This window comes from Eleutherodactylus coqui, chromosome 10, assembly GCF_035609145.1.
Source record: "Eleutherodactylus coqui strain aEleCoq1 chromosome 10, aEleCoq1.hap1, whole genome shotgun sequence".
Classification (NCBI taxonomy): domain Eukaryota; kingdom Metazoa; phylum Chordata; class Amphibia; order Anura; family Eleutherodactylidae; genus Eleutherodactylus; species Eleutherodactylus coqui.
In genome coordinates, this window is record NC_089846.1 from 58,253,468 (window position 1) to 58,267,292 (window position 13,825).

General features: G+C 49.2%; 1 protein-coding gene across 2 annotated transcripts in view; it reads right to left on the reverse strand.

The window, feature by feature from the left end:
- Positions 1–9,993: 9,993 nt before the first annotated feature.
- The window catches only part of DDX39B (DExD-box helicase 39B), a 32,238-nt gene continuing 28,406 nt past the window's right edge, over positions 9,994–13,825 (reverse strand). For both annotated transcript variants that reach the window (XM_066581082.1, XM_066581083.1), the window contains exons 9-11: positions 13,009–13,153; positions 12,346–12,493; positions 9,994–10,486 (exon numbers count right to left, since the gene is read on the reverse strand). In XM_066581082.1, the coding sequence (XP_066437179.1) occupies positions 10,470–10,486; positions 12,346–12,493; positions 13,009–13,153 (310 nt within the window). In that variant the 3' untranslated portion in view covers positions 9,994–10,469. The remainder of the gene's footprint in view (positions 10,487–12,345; positions 12,494–13,008; positions 13,154–13,825) is intronic.

Here is a 13,825-nt window from a genome sequence, read left to right on the forward strand (position 1 = left end):
AGAGGTGGAACAGACATTATCCAGTCTTAGGAAAGTTCATTAACCTCTTGGAAAGGGGTGGGGGGGGGGGGTTATAAGCATGAGAACCCCTCAAAACACAGAAAGAAAGGGGAGGTCTACATCTATTTATTTAGATTGCAAATCAAGACAACTAAAAATGAGACAAATAACATGGTACAGCAGCTCTTGAAAAAGGGGTATATGGCCCTGAAACGCATAGCTCGTATACTTTTGTATCATGTTTTTGTTTTTATTTTAGTCTTGTTGGTCTGTGATCTAAATAAATAATGTATTTTATCGCTATTAAAGATGAGCGAGCACACTCGCCCGAGCTTGATGCTCCGAGTATTAGGGTGCGCGAGATGCTTGTCACTCGAGTCGAACACCACGCGGTACTCAAATCAATTGCATTTCCTTCCCCGTATGTTTAGCGCCATTTTCTAGCCAATAAACATGCGGGGAAGGCATTACCACTTCCTGCTGTGACGTGCCAGCCCTCTGCCCGCCAACAGCAGTGAGTGGCTGGCGAGATCAGGTGACCGCCGAGTACTTAAACTGATCCCGCCCGCGGCTCGCCTCAGACGCATGCTGGCAGAGGTTAGGGAAAGTGCTGAGGCTTATACAGGGAAAGTGTTTGAGTAGGATCCTCTCTTCAAGAACCCCAACGGTCCTTCTTAGGGCTACTCCTCATCGTGTGCATTACAGTTGTGGCTGGCTGGGAGCAGTAGGGCACCCTTTTTTTTTTTTTAAGCATCTATCCCTCTGCAGAGCATTACAGCTATAGCAGCTCACTCTCATCGCTAAATAGTACGCAAATATTTCCTGTCCCACTGCAGAACAGCATTTCACAGATACCATTCTATGTGTTGGGTGAAGTTGGTCCTGTTATCAGCACTATCCACTGGCTGTATAGCTTTCTGCCCCTGGGCAGAGCGTTGCACAATACCCTTTCCTTGGGTGCGGTGAAGTTGCCCCTGTTACCAGCACTGCTCACTGGCTGTATAGCTTTCTGCCCCTGGGCAGAGCATTGCACAATACCCTTTCCTTGCATGCGGTAAAGTTGCCCCTGTTATCAGCACCGTTCGCTGGCTGTATAGCTTTCTGCTCCTGGGCAGAGCGTCGCACAATACCCTTTCCTTGGGTGCGGTAAAGTTGCCCCTGTAATCAGCACCGTTCACTGGCTTTATAACTTTCTGCCCCTGGGCAGAGGGTCACACAATACCCTTTTCTTGGGTGCAGTGAAGTTGCCACGGTTATTAGCACTGTTCACTGGCTGTATAGCTTTCTGCCCCTGCGTAGAGCGTCGCACAATACCCTTTCCTTGGGTGTGGTGAAGTTGCCGCAGCACTATCCACTGGCTTTCTATTTTTCTCCCACTCCATACAGCCTCTCTATTATATACAAGTCTCTGTGAGCGGTAAATGACCCCTCCATATCAGCGCAAGACAGCGGTTTAATTTTTTCCGGCGCAGCATAGAGCCTCCGGTATCTACAAGTCTCTGTGTGTGGTAAATTAGCCACAGTTCTCAGTGCTATACGGTGGGGTAATTTATTTTGGCCCTGCTCTATCCTTAATCAGACATGATGAGGAGTAGGGGTAAGGGTCGAGGATGTGGACACGGTCACGGGCATCCAAGTGAGGGTGTGGGTGCAGGCCGAGGTCCTGGGTGGGGTGCATCACAGCCGGCTGCTGAGGGATTAGGAGAGCGCCAAATCCCTACGCTCCCCAGCTTACTATCACAATTTGCGGGTCCGCGTGGTAGACCTTTATTACAAGAAGAGCAGTGCAAGCAGGTCCTGTCGTGGATGGCAGATAATGCGTCCAGCAATGTATCAAACCCCCAGTCTTCCACGCAGTCCACTACTCCCGGCCTAGGGACTGCACGTCTGAATCCTTTGGCTCCTCACTCCATGAAAATGTTATATTCTAAGCAGGCAGACTCCTAGGAACTGTTTTCGGGTTCCTGCCCAGAGTGCGAAAAACCGGTTCCTCTCTCACCTGAAGAGTTTGTTGTGACCTTTGCCCAACCTTTGGAAAGTTGCCGGAGTCCGGGTGATGAGGCTGGGGACTTCCGGCAACTGTCTCAAGAGCTTTTTGTGGATGAGGATGATGAGACACAGTTGTCTGTCAGTGAGGTAGTAGTAAGGGCAGTAAGTCCGAGGGAGGAACGCACAGAGGATTCGGAGGAAGAGCTGCTGGACGATGAGGTGACTGACCCCACCTGGTTTGCTAAGCCTACTGAGGAAAGAGTTTCAGAGGGGGAGGCAAGGGCAGCAACAGGACAGGTTGGAAGAGGCAGGGGAGTGGCCAGGGGTAGAGGCAGGGCCAGAGCGAAGAATCCCTCAACTGTTTCCCAAAGCACCCCCTCGCGGCAAGCCTCCGTGCAGAGGGCTAGGTGTTCAAAGGTGTGGATGTTTTTTTAGTGAGAGCGCAGACGACCGACGAACTGTGGTGTGCAACCTGTGTTGCACCAAGATCAGCTGGGGAGCCACCACTACCAGCCTCACCACCACCAGCATGCACAGGCATATGATGGCCAAGCACCCCACAAGGTGGGACAAAGGACATTCACCGCCTCCGGGTCACACCACTGCCTCTTCTCCTGTGCTACAACCTGCCACACAGATTCAATACCCCTCCCAGGATGCAGGCCACGAGTGCCTCCCAGCCTGCACCCACACCCTCACCTCCACGGTCCTCCACTCCAGCAATGTCTCTCCGCACAGCTATCGGCTGTCACTAACACAAGCGTTGGAACGAAAGCAGAAATACGCCACCACCTACCCGCATGCACAAGCTTTGAACGTGCACATTGCCAAATTAATCAGCCTGGAGATGCTGCCGTACAGGCTTGTGGAAATCGAGGCTTTCAAAAACATGATGGCGGCGGCAGTCCCGTGCTACTCGATCCCCAGTTGCCACTATTTTTCCCGGTGTGCCGTCCCCGCCCTACATCAGCACGTCTCCCGCCACATAAATCGTGCCCTCAGCAACGCAGTTACTGCGATTGTCCACTTAACCACGGACACGTGGACAAGTACTGGCAGGCAGGGCCACTATATCTCCCTGACGGCACATTGGGTGAACTTGGTGGAGGCTGGGACCGAGTCAGAGCCTGGGACCGCTCACGTCCTACCCACACCCAGAATAGCGGGTCTTACCTCGGTGCTGGTATCTGCAGTATTTTATGCCACCTCCTCCAAACCCTCCCCCTCCTCCTTCACCTCTACCTCTCAATTAAGAAGTGTAAGCACGTTTCCTGCAGTCGGTAGTGCGCGGTGCGGCAGCATAGCGGTGGGCAAGTGTCAGCAAGCCGTGCTGAAACTAATCAGCTTAGGTGACAAGATGCACACAGCCCCCGAGCTGTTGCGGGGTCTGACAGAGCAGACCGACCTCTGGCTTTCGCCACTGAGCCTCCAACTGGGCATGGTCGTGAGTGACAACGGTTGTAACCTGGTGGCGGCTCGGCAGCCTCACACACTTCCCATGCCTGGCCCCCGTCTTCAATCTGGTGGTTCAGCGGTTTCTGAAAAACTACCCCCACTTGTCTGACCTGCTCGGCAAGATGCGCCGTGTCTGTGCACATTTCCGCAAGTCCACCACGGATGCTGCCACCCTGAGGACCCTGCAACATCGGTTTCAGCTGCCAGAGCACCGACTGCTGTGCGACGTGCCCACGCGCTGGAATTCTACGCTGCACATGTTGGCCAGGCTGTACGAGCAGTGTAGAGCAATAGTAGAATACCAGCTGCAACATGGGCGGCGGAGTGGTAGTCAGCCTGCGCAATTCTTTACTGAGGAGTGGGCATGGATGGCAGACATCTGCCACGTCCTCGGAAACTTTGAGGAGTCTACCCAAATGGTGAGCGGCGATGCGGCCATCATTAACGTTACCATCCCCGTGTTTTGGCTGCTGAGAAGTTTGCTGCTAAGCATAAAGGCTGATGCTTTGCAGTTGGAACAGGAGACGGGGGATGACAGTATGTCGCTTGATAGCCAGACCACCCTCATGTCTATATCTCAGCGCGTTTTGGAGGAGGAGGAAGGAGAAGAGACTGCTGGCCACACTGCAGAGGGTATCTATGCTGCTTGCCTCTCATCTGTTCAGCATGTATGGGCTGAAGAGGAGGAGGATCCTGAAAGTCATCCTCCTAGTGAGGACAGCGATGTGTTGCGTACTGGGACCCTGGCACACATGGCTAACTTTGTTAGGCTGCCTTTCCCATGACCTTTGCGTTAGACGAATTCTGGCCAACACAGATTACTGGGTGTACACAGTATAGGGAGAACCTTTCCACTCTCATTCCCGAAGAGGAAACGGGTACGAGAGTGATGCAATACCACAGGGCCCTGGTGGTAAAAGTGATGGTAAAGTTCCCATCTGACAGCTCTAGTGGCAGAAGACGCAGTTCCGAGGGCCAACTAGCAGAGGAGGCGCGGGGATCAGGCAGCATGTCCAGTGCAGTCAGAGGAACACTCTCTAAGGCCTTTGCCAGTTTTATGGCTCCCCAGCAAGACTATGTCACCACTCTCCAGTCAAGGCTGAGTCGGAGGGAGCCCTGTAAAAAGATGGTGAGGGAGTACGTAGCCGATCATACCACCATCCTCAGTGATGCCCTCTGCTCCATACAACTATTGGGTGTCAAAGCTGGACATGTGGCACGAACTTGCGCTGTACGCCCTGGAGGTGCTGGCCTGCCCTGCCGCTAGCATCTTGTCAGAGAGGGTGTTTAGTGCTGCTGGGGGGATCATCACGGATAAGTGTACCCGCCTGTCAAATGACAGCGCCGACATGCTTACCCTCATAAAGATGAACAAAGGCTGGATTTCCCCAGACTTCTCTTCTCCACCGGTGGAAAGCAGCGGAACCTAATGGTTCTTTTCGCTGCAACCGAAAGAATGCATCCACTATCACCCCAAAAAAGGGGAGAATTAGCTTTGTGTTTCCCTCTTGGATATTATGACTCCTCCTCCTCCTCCTAAAACAGCATGTCATCACGCTGAACTGCCAATTTCTATGCGGCCCAAAGGGCTGTTTCAAAGTTTTAAAAGTTAAACTTAAAGGGGTTGTCCCGCGGCAGCAAGTGGGTCTATACACTTCTGTATGGCCATATTAATGCACTTTGTAATGTACATTGTGCATTAATTATGAGCCATACAGAAGTTATCAAAAGTTTTATACTTACCTGCTCCGTTGCTGGCGTCCTCGTCTCCATGGTGCTGACTAATTTTCGGCCTCTAATGGCCAAATTAGCCGCGCTTGCGCAGTCCGGGTCTTCTGCTGTCTTCAATGGGGCCGCTCGTGCAGAACGCCGGCTCCGTGTAGCTCCGCCCCGTCACGTGCCGATTCCAGCCAATCAGGAGGCTGGAATCGGCAATGGACCGCACAGAAGCCCTGCGGTCCACAGAGAGACAGGATCCCGGCGGCCATCTTCAGCAGGTGAGTATGAAGACGCCGGACCGCCGGGATTCGGGTAAGTACTACCCGGTGTGTTTTTTTAACCCCTGCATCGGGGTTGTCTCGCGCCGAACAGGGGGGGGGGGGGGTTAAAAAAAAAACGTTTCGGCGCGGGACAACCCCTTTAAACCAATTTTTGTGGAGGGCTGCCTCCAGGCTCGGTTACAAATTAACCAATAACGAGCTGTATCTTCAAAAAATATTTGGGGGTTTCATCTGCCCTCGGCATTCAGCAATTTTTTTCACGGGTACACTTGTACTCTTGGTACACCAATTTTTTAGGCCATTGCCAATACTGTTAGCAAACTAATTTTTCTGGGCTTCGCCTATACTCTTGGTAAACAAATTTTTACAGGTGTTCGCCTATACTATTAGTACACCAATGTTTCAGGGGTTCGCCTATACTCTTGCTACAGAAATGTTGCAGCGGTCCGCCTATACTCTTGCTACAGAAATGTCACTGGGGTCCGCCTTTACAGTTGTTACTGAAAGATTTGAGAGGCTCACCTATACTCTTGCTACTGAAATGTTACAGTGGTCCGCCTATACTCTTGCTACAGAAATGTTACAGGGGTCCGCCTATACTTTTGCTACAGAAATGTTACTAGGGTCCGCCTATACTCTTGCTACAGAAATGTTACTGGGGTCCGCCTATACTCTTGCTACAGAAATGTTACTGGGGTCTGCCTATATTCTTGCTACAGAAATGTTACTGGGGTCCGCCTATACTGTGGGTGCACAAAGGTTTCCCATAGCGGTGTTCAGCTGCATGACACATACACAGAATGAAGTGGGTGGGGTCACATGGATTTCCCATAGCTAGGTAACTCGCGGCACCTTGGGTCACACAAGGTGGAGGCTGGGACCAAGGCTGACCCAGGGCCCTCTCCCGTGCTTCCCACACAGAGTATTGCGGGTCCTACCTCGGTCATGGTTTCTCTGCCTTATTATGCCACCTCCTCCTCCTGTTTGGGGTCTAGGGATCAGCGCTGGGCAACACGTATTTTCTCTCGTGTTACCACAGTTATCTGAGACACTGGTTTAGACCAAATAAAAGAAGCATTACTGAATTAATAAGACGTTCACTACTGTACTAGCATCCGAGTCCGCTTTATGCCCACGATTGCTGAGGGTGTAGGGAAGAGGCCGAGGTCTTGGGGTGGTGGGGGCAACTGCGCCAGGTTTGGCCTGTGGCACTTCTTTGTGGTTCATCCAGTCCTTGGAGCGATGAAAGTAACCGTAACGGATTTAATGAGACATTCACAGCTGTACAAGCATCGGAGTCCGCTTTATGCCCACGATTGCTGAGTGTGTGGGCAGAGGACGAAGTCCTGGGGGAAATGCAACTGCGTCAGGTTTGGCCCATGGAACTTCTTCCTGGTTCATTCAGTCTATGGAGTGATGAAACTAACCGTAACTGATTCAATGAGGCGTTCACAGCTGTACTAGCATCCGAGTCCGCTTTATGCCCACGATTACTGAGGGTGTGGGCAGAGGCCAAGGTCCTTGGCGGGGTGAAATTCTGCCATGTTTGGGCACTCTGATTTCCTCATGTGTAATACCATCTTTGAGTTCCTTGGGCTCGCCTATGTTGTGGGTGCACAAAGACTTCCCATTGCGGTGTTTTACCTGTCTGGCACAAATACACTGACTGACTAGGGCAGAAATGTGCGCTGAGGCCAAAGGTCCTTGACGAGGTGAAACTCTGCCATGTTTGGGCACTCCGATTTCTTCTCGTGTAATACCATTTTTGTGCACCCACAGCATAGGCAAGGGCAAGGAACTCAAAGACTTCCCATTGCGGTGTTGAGCTATCTGACACCTACACAGAATGAACTGTGTGGGGACATGTGGATTTCCCATTGCTATGTAACTCACGGCACCTTGGGTCACACAAGGTGGAGGCTGGGACTGAGCCTGACCCTGGGCCCGCTCACATGCTTCCCACACAGAGTATTTCTGCATTGTGGAGATGTGCAGAAGTGCTGGCACCTGAGTCCCCTTTATGCCCACGTTTGCAGCTCCTGACAATTTTCTGACGGAGGTGGCACGGGAGTGGAATGATGATTGCACGTCAATTCTCAACAGCATTGTGGGCTATCGCCCACACTTTCAAAGAGGGTCGCTGCCTAGCCCTGCAGTGTGTGCCTCCAGTTCCTCCTCATCCAGTACGCGCTTATAAATAGACATGAGGGTAGCGTGGCTCTCAAGCGAGCGTGTGGCATGAGGCCAGCTGAACGCTACGCAGGGAAAATGTTGTGTGCGCTGTGGACGCAGGGTCGTGCGGGGGGGAATGGATAGCAATGCCAGCATTTAACCCAGAAGAGGCAGCAGTATCATCCGCAGGCAGTGATTGTCCTTGGTTGCAGGTAGTGTGGTGCTTAGCTACGATGTGCCAGCGCGTGTGCCTTGCTAATGAGGGTTTGTCCCAAGTAAATTGTTTGGGGGGGGGGTGACTGCCAGGCTCTTGCCCCCATTTTGGCTTAATAGTGGGACCTGGGAGCCTTAGATGCAGCCCTGCATGCTGCCCCTGCCCATCCCTATCCGTTTCTGTCGTGTTTCCATGACTTTCTGATGTTTTCAGGTGTTGCACACAACCTCCCCTATGCGGAGCATCGGTCCCATACAAAAATGGTCGAGTCGCCCATTGACTTCAATGGGGTTCGTTACTCAAAACGAGCTCTCGACCCAAGATTTGATCAATGGTTGGTAAGTGGAATACTACCTAGTTAGAACCAAACCTGAAAGGGTGCAAAACAGCCCCGGAGCCAAGAACCGGAGTGCAAGATTTATTTTTTTCATATTTTTGCTAATTTTTAAGCAACAGAGGAACTGAGATATAGAAAAAAATATAATAAATGACTATTGAGTATCAACCCAAATCATTAGTAGTAATTCTCATGGTGACACTGGAAGGACTCTGACATAGAACTATCATGAATACAAGCAATATACCAATATGGATGACACGCCATGTGTACAGGGCTCGGAGCTTCCACACTGCTGTATTTTTCTTTTGTGTATATAGCAGTCAAGGACATATGGGAAAGGAGTGCGGCCGCCTCGTATGGGCGAGCTGTTATCCCCTTATCCCATGTGTATAAAGACTGACAATTGTTGTTTGGAGTCTCCATATATGAACTATTGTATGAGTCATTTCTCCTTACTATAGCAGGCCTAGGCACCACTATACAGTAGGGCCAGCTCAATAATACACAGGTTGAATAATTGGGAGGGAGATAAGACGCTTCGGCAAATGCATTGCAACTAGAGATGTGCAAGAGTGGCCTGTCGCCTGAGCTTCGCCCACCCTTAGTAGCGACTAAAGTACTACTCCCAATAATGTCACCCACTCTCCTGCACCTGTCCCCAGTAATTGCAGCAAGGCCTTAGCTCCCACTATTACACCCTCTGCTGCCAGCCTGATCCAGGAGTTATTGACAGTGCCATTGTGTCATCTGATCATTTCTACCAAGATGAAGCCACCAGTGCTGCTTTCGTAGCCGACTGTTTCGTCCAACGGCATGCTAGTATTACATGATGACAACAGAGCAATCATGCACTATACTGTGAACCGTGTTTTAAAGGGACCCTGTCACCAGGGCATCTTTTAACTTGCTCTATATCTTTGTAAAATTTGCTTTCAGCTTTAACAACCTATTGGTTAACCTTGACCCTAAAGTGGCCAAGCCCTTCATTAATACATTGCAATTACTAATGTATTCATTTTCAAAGCGCTGCGTCATTCTGCTGAACCCACCACCCTCCGATCAGCTTCCATCCATAAGCTGCTGCTTATGGAGGGGCATCTGACCTGACCCTCAGCATCTGTCCACAGAAAATTAGTGCAGGAGCTGAGGAGGTTGTTGGGTGACTTGGCTGGTCACAAGCCCTTGCATATGCAGCCATCTAATGGATGAAAGAGCTGACAAGTGAGAATACATGGCTTCACCAACTCAGCATAGAGCTTAGAATAAGACCATATTAGTAAGTGCAATGCATTCATATTAAAAACATTAGTTAACAATAACCCTAATATCGCCAACCCCCTTGGATTTGCACCCAAGAAAGTCTTGCACAACTTACATCACAGTACCCCTACCTGTGTGCCATCCGATTTTCGTGGACTCTGCACCTTGCATGTCCTATATTCATTGAGGAAAACTGGCGATAGGACATGCAGTGATTCCTTCCCCATAGACCAGCAGTCCATGTGAAAATATGTTGATCTAAAAGAACCTCACAGTGTGCACAGTAACAGAGGGTTACTTAGCACAACCCTTTTAACTACACTTGGAGGAGGGTGAACAGTACTGAATTGTCACAATCAGGGAGGCTACATAGAAGAGGAGGGGAGGGGAGGTCTGCCTCCATTGGATACAGACCTGAAACGCATTAGCTCAGTGTCTGCAGGAGGCCTGTATAGGAGATGAACACTTGTTTAGTGTCTTCTTCCATTGGAAGCAGCCTGTCCCCAATGATACAAGCAAGAAATAGTGCTAGACCTGTAGAAGTCATGTGATGACAAAATTGCTGAGGAAACAATATTGTATTCATTTTATTGTAGTGCAATCAGTCACTAAATACAAGACTGTGCAGTAAACAAAAAAGAAATTTATTCTCACTGTATAAAACTGGAACTAAATACTACACCAGAACTACACAACTCAACCGGCTGGATGCAGGGTACGAGGCTCCTGACAAATCCATTAATCACAGATGGCCGTGTACTACGCTAAACTTAACACCCAACACGGCTACAACTCAGCCAGAGTTTGACTTCTCCCAGTAAATTATCCTGCACCATTTGTTAAGTGGTTTCCATGTTCTTTTCAATGTTGGCGACCGGGTCAGTGACAAAAGGGAAACACGAGAGCGACATTCTGCTGGATGCAGATGGGAAGAACCAGGCTCCACTTTCAAACAGGTTATAGCTGGTGACTGCTATTCCCAATCTGGTGCATGGAGGAACGACAGGAGGGCACAGCGTCCGGAAAAAGGAAATCTTCCTCATCGGGTCTGTTCAACTGGAATACATAAACAGAGGCTTTTAGAAACGTCCGGCATGCAGGGAGGCAATCATCATTTACAGGGGAATACACTGTAGCAGAAGGAAAATCAAAGGGGTTGTCTAGTTACTGGCCCTGTGCTAAAATAAGAAGGGGCGGTACTTACCTGTTTCTTGCAACCGCCACTCAGTGGTTCCAGCGTTTATGACTGATGTTGTCGCTGGAAGTCAGGTGACTGTTGCAGCCAATCAGAGGCTGCAGTATCACCACTTGTTCTCCTGGTCAGCGCTCACCTTCTGAGTGCCATGATGTCTGGCGTTTGGGAACGTGGCGCTGCAGCCACTCACCTCACTTCTAGTGACATAATCTGTCACAACAAACAGTGGGGCTGCAGTGCTGGATCTCGGTAGCAGGGAACAAGTACTGATCCTCTTATTTTAGCACAGGGGACACTATAGGAGTAGGTTGTCCAGTAACTGAACAACCCCTTTAATGCAGATCTCCCACTAAAGTATTTTAGGACAGAGACAACAGCTGCTGATGCTTTCAAGGGGTCTCCTCTCAATATGAAAGTCTAGTTAAAAGGATTGTGCCAAGATTGACTTTTATCACCTATCCTGTGGCTAGGTGGTGGTGGTTCTCACCACTGAGACCTCCACTGATCCAGAGAAAAAGGGGTTTGTGTCCTCCTCCTTGCTGTGGGAGGTACAGTGAAGGAGAGGAGATTGAATAGAGTGGCAGTCTAGCATGCACAGAGCCACTCCATTCATGCCCAATGGGACTACAGGAGATAACCGAGCTCTTGTGCTCTCCTATTTCCATCAGCCTCATTGAAACAAATGGAGCGGCACCATGAATGCCGACTGCCACTCCATTCATTCTCCACATCATTGCCGGGGCTGCAGCAAACCCACAGAAATAGGAAGAGGGGGACACTGGACCCTTGTTTCTCAGGATCAGTGGAGGTGTCAACAATCAGACTTATCATTGATCCTGCAGATAGGTAATAAAAGGCAATCTTGGCACAATCCCCTAAGGGGCTTCTAACTTGAGATTTAATATGTGGATTTGCGCAGGTTTGGGGGGTTTGATGGGGGCCGAAAGTAACTTAAAAATTTATTCTTATCTTATAAAGTGATGGCATATTGCTAGGATATATGATCGTAGAGGGTCGGACCTCTGGGACGTCCCAGTGTTCCTGAGAGTAAAGGGGACGCAGTGCTGATGTAGTGCTGCATCTCCTTCTAAACTTTCCCTGCAAAAGCAGGACTTCTGTTCACCAGCTGTTCAGGGAACTGAAGCCAGCTCTATTCCCTGTAGTGTAGGGGGCACAGCATCAAACTAGCACTGTGGCCCCTTCATTCTTAGGAATGTTTGGAAGTGCAGGGATCAGACTCCCCAACGCTCAAAAGTGATAGCACATCCTAGTGATATACCATCGCTTTATAAGACAGGAAAAGGAGCTGGCTAACTTTTCATATCATGATCCTGATACCATAACTAACTGGCACTCCTTCTAACAGTTTAAGGGGTTACAAGATCATAAAAAAGTTTCTGCTTTTTTCCAGTAACTGTGCCACATCTGTCCACAAGCTATTTCTTGCATTGCACTTTAGCCCCAGTCACACAGCTAAAGATATGGTTCAATACCAGAGTCAGCCTAAAGCAAGGCATGGCATGCTTTCTGGAAAAAAGGTCTTTCAATTCTAGACAACCCCCTCTAACTCCAGAAGCAGAAAGGTCTGTCTGCAACAGAAAATACTCTTAACATTCTGCACTGCTTATACGATTCATAATGGACCATCTTGCAATATCTGGTTGGTAACTCGGTGAAGGTAGCAACAAAAATGAGAAGGAACACAGCAGACAACACTCACTGTATGATGAAATATCAATCTCATCAGGCAGCTCACTGATGTTGACCTCGAAACGATCTTGAACCTCATTCAGGATTTTTGCGTCCCCTTCATCAGAGACGAATGTGATTGCAAGACCCTTGGTACCAAACCTGCCAGCTCGTGCCACCTATTAAGAGGGTTAAAATACAAGAGAGAGAATGTCACAGGAAGCATCTGCAGCGCAAACAAAATGTCACTTGGCAAGTAAAGGAACACTTTTGGCATTACAAAAACCTGTAAGTAAATATGCCCCAGAGTATTTAATACAGCGGTCTATGTAAGTAATACTCTGGCGCTCCTGTGACAAAAGAGTTGCTAGCTTCTAAATATATTTGTAGCATATAGGGGCCCCACCATTTGCCAGATGCAAATCTACACTCGCGGCAACCAGGTGTAAGTTTCTGCTACAATGTATCAACGTATGCCAGTTTCTAGCAGACATAGTATACGTGACAGGTCATGCGCGGCCGTGCCCTCTACTTCTAAACCACACCCACTTTTTGATCTCATATGTTATGTCTAGTGCAAAATCTGGCAGAAAGAGAATCCTTGTGCCATGCTTTGCCCCCTCAGATTCCGCACTTGGAATAACAGTGTGCCCTTTTTACTTGGACTGTTCTTTTCTGCAGGCAGTGTACATACCCTGTGCAGGTAAGTATCAGAGTCCTCTGGCATGTCATAGTTGAAGGCAATATTCACTCTTTCAATATCCATCCCGCGACCAAACAGATTTGTGGCCACAAGAATTCTGCGCTGGAAATCCTTGAACTGCTGGTATCGGGAGAGTCTGCCATTAAAGAAAAAAACAGATGAGGGTTAACGTCATCATCAAGGTCCAGTATTCACCTTGCTCTACCTCCTCACAGTATAAGACAGACACCTTGCAACTTATACGTTTCTCATCCTCAACATGAAAACTTCCAAAGAAAACCACCAGTAGGCACAAATCTCACAAGTGTAACTTGCAGAAGTGGGCTGTTCATTGGGGAAGATGGAGAGACCTTGGCTATAGCTGCTGCCATTAGGAGGTGAACACCAAGCACAAAGGTGTGTTATTTCGCTCAGTGCCTGCTGGTGGAAGAAACTCAGCTTGTACATAAGCAGTAGCAGAAAAACAAATTAATGATGGTACTTAAGAGAAGACCGAGGATCCATGTGACCAGGAAGGAATGCATTAAGTAGAACTTAGAAAAAATGTGAAGCCTTGGAAGTGTCCTCATCCCCAGGGTGGTCGAAGCCCTTAACAAAGAAGCACTATCACTCTAATGGAATGGCATCTGTCAAAGGAGGTGATGGCTTTGGCCTTCAGTGGGTTTGGCCTGGGAAAACCAGATGAGGGCAGATAGGAGGAACAGTGCACTGGAATATGGAAAAAGAAGGGACATCTTTAAAGTGAGATGAAATTGGGAGAAGGATCGCCTCTACAGGGGGAAGACAAATGTACCAAGGCATACCTGCA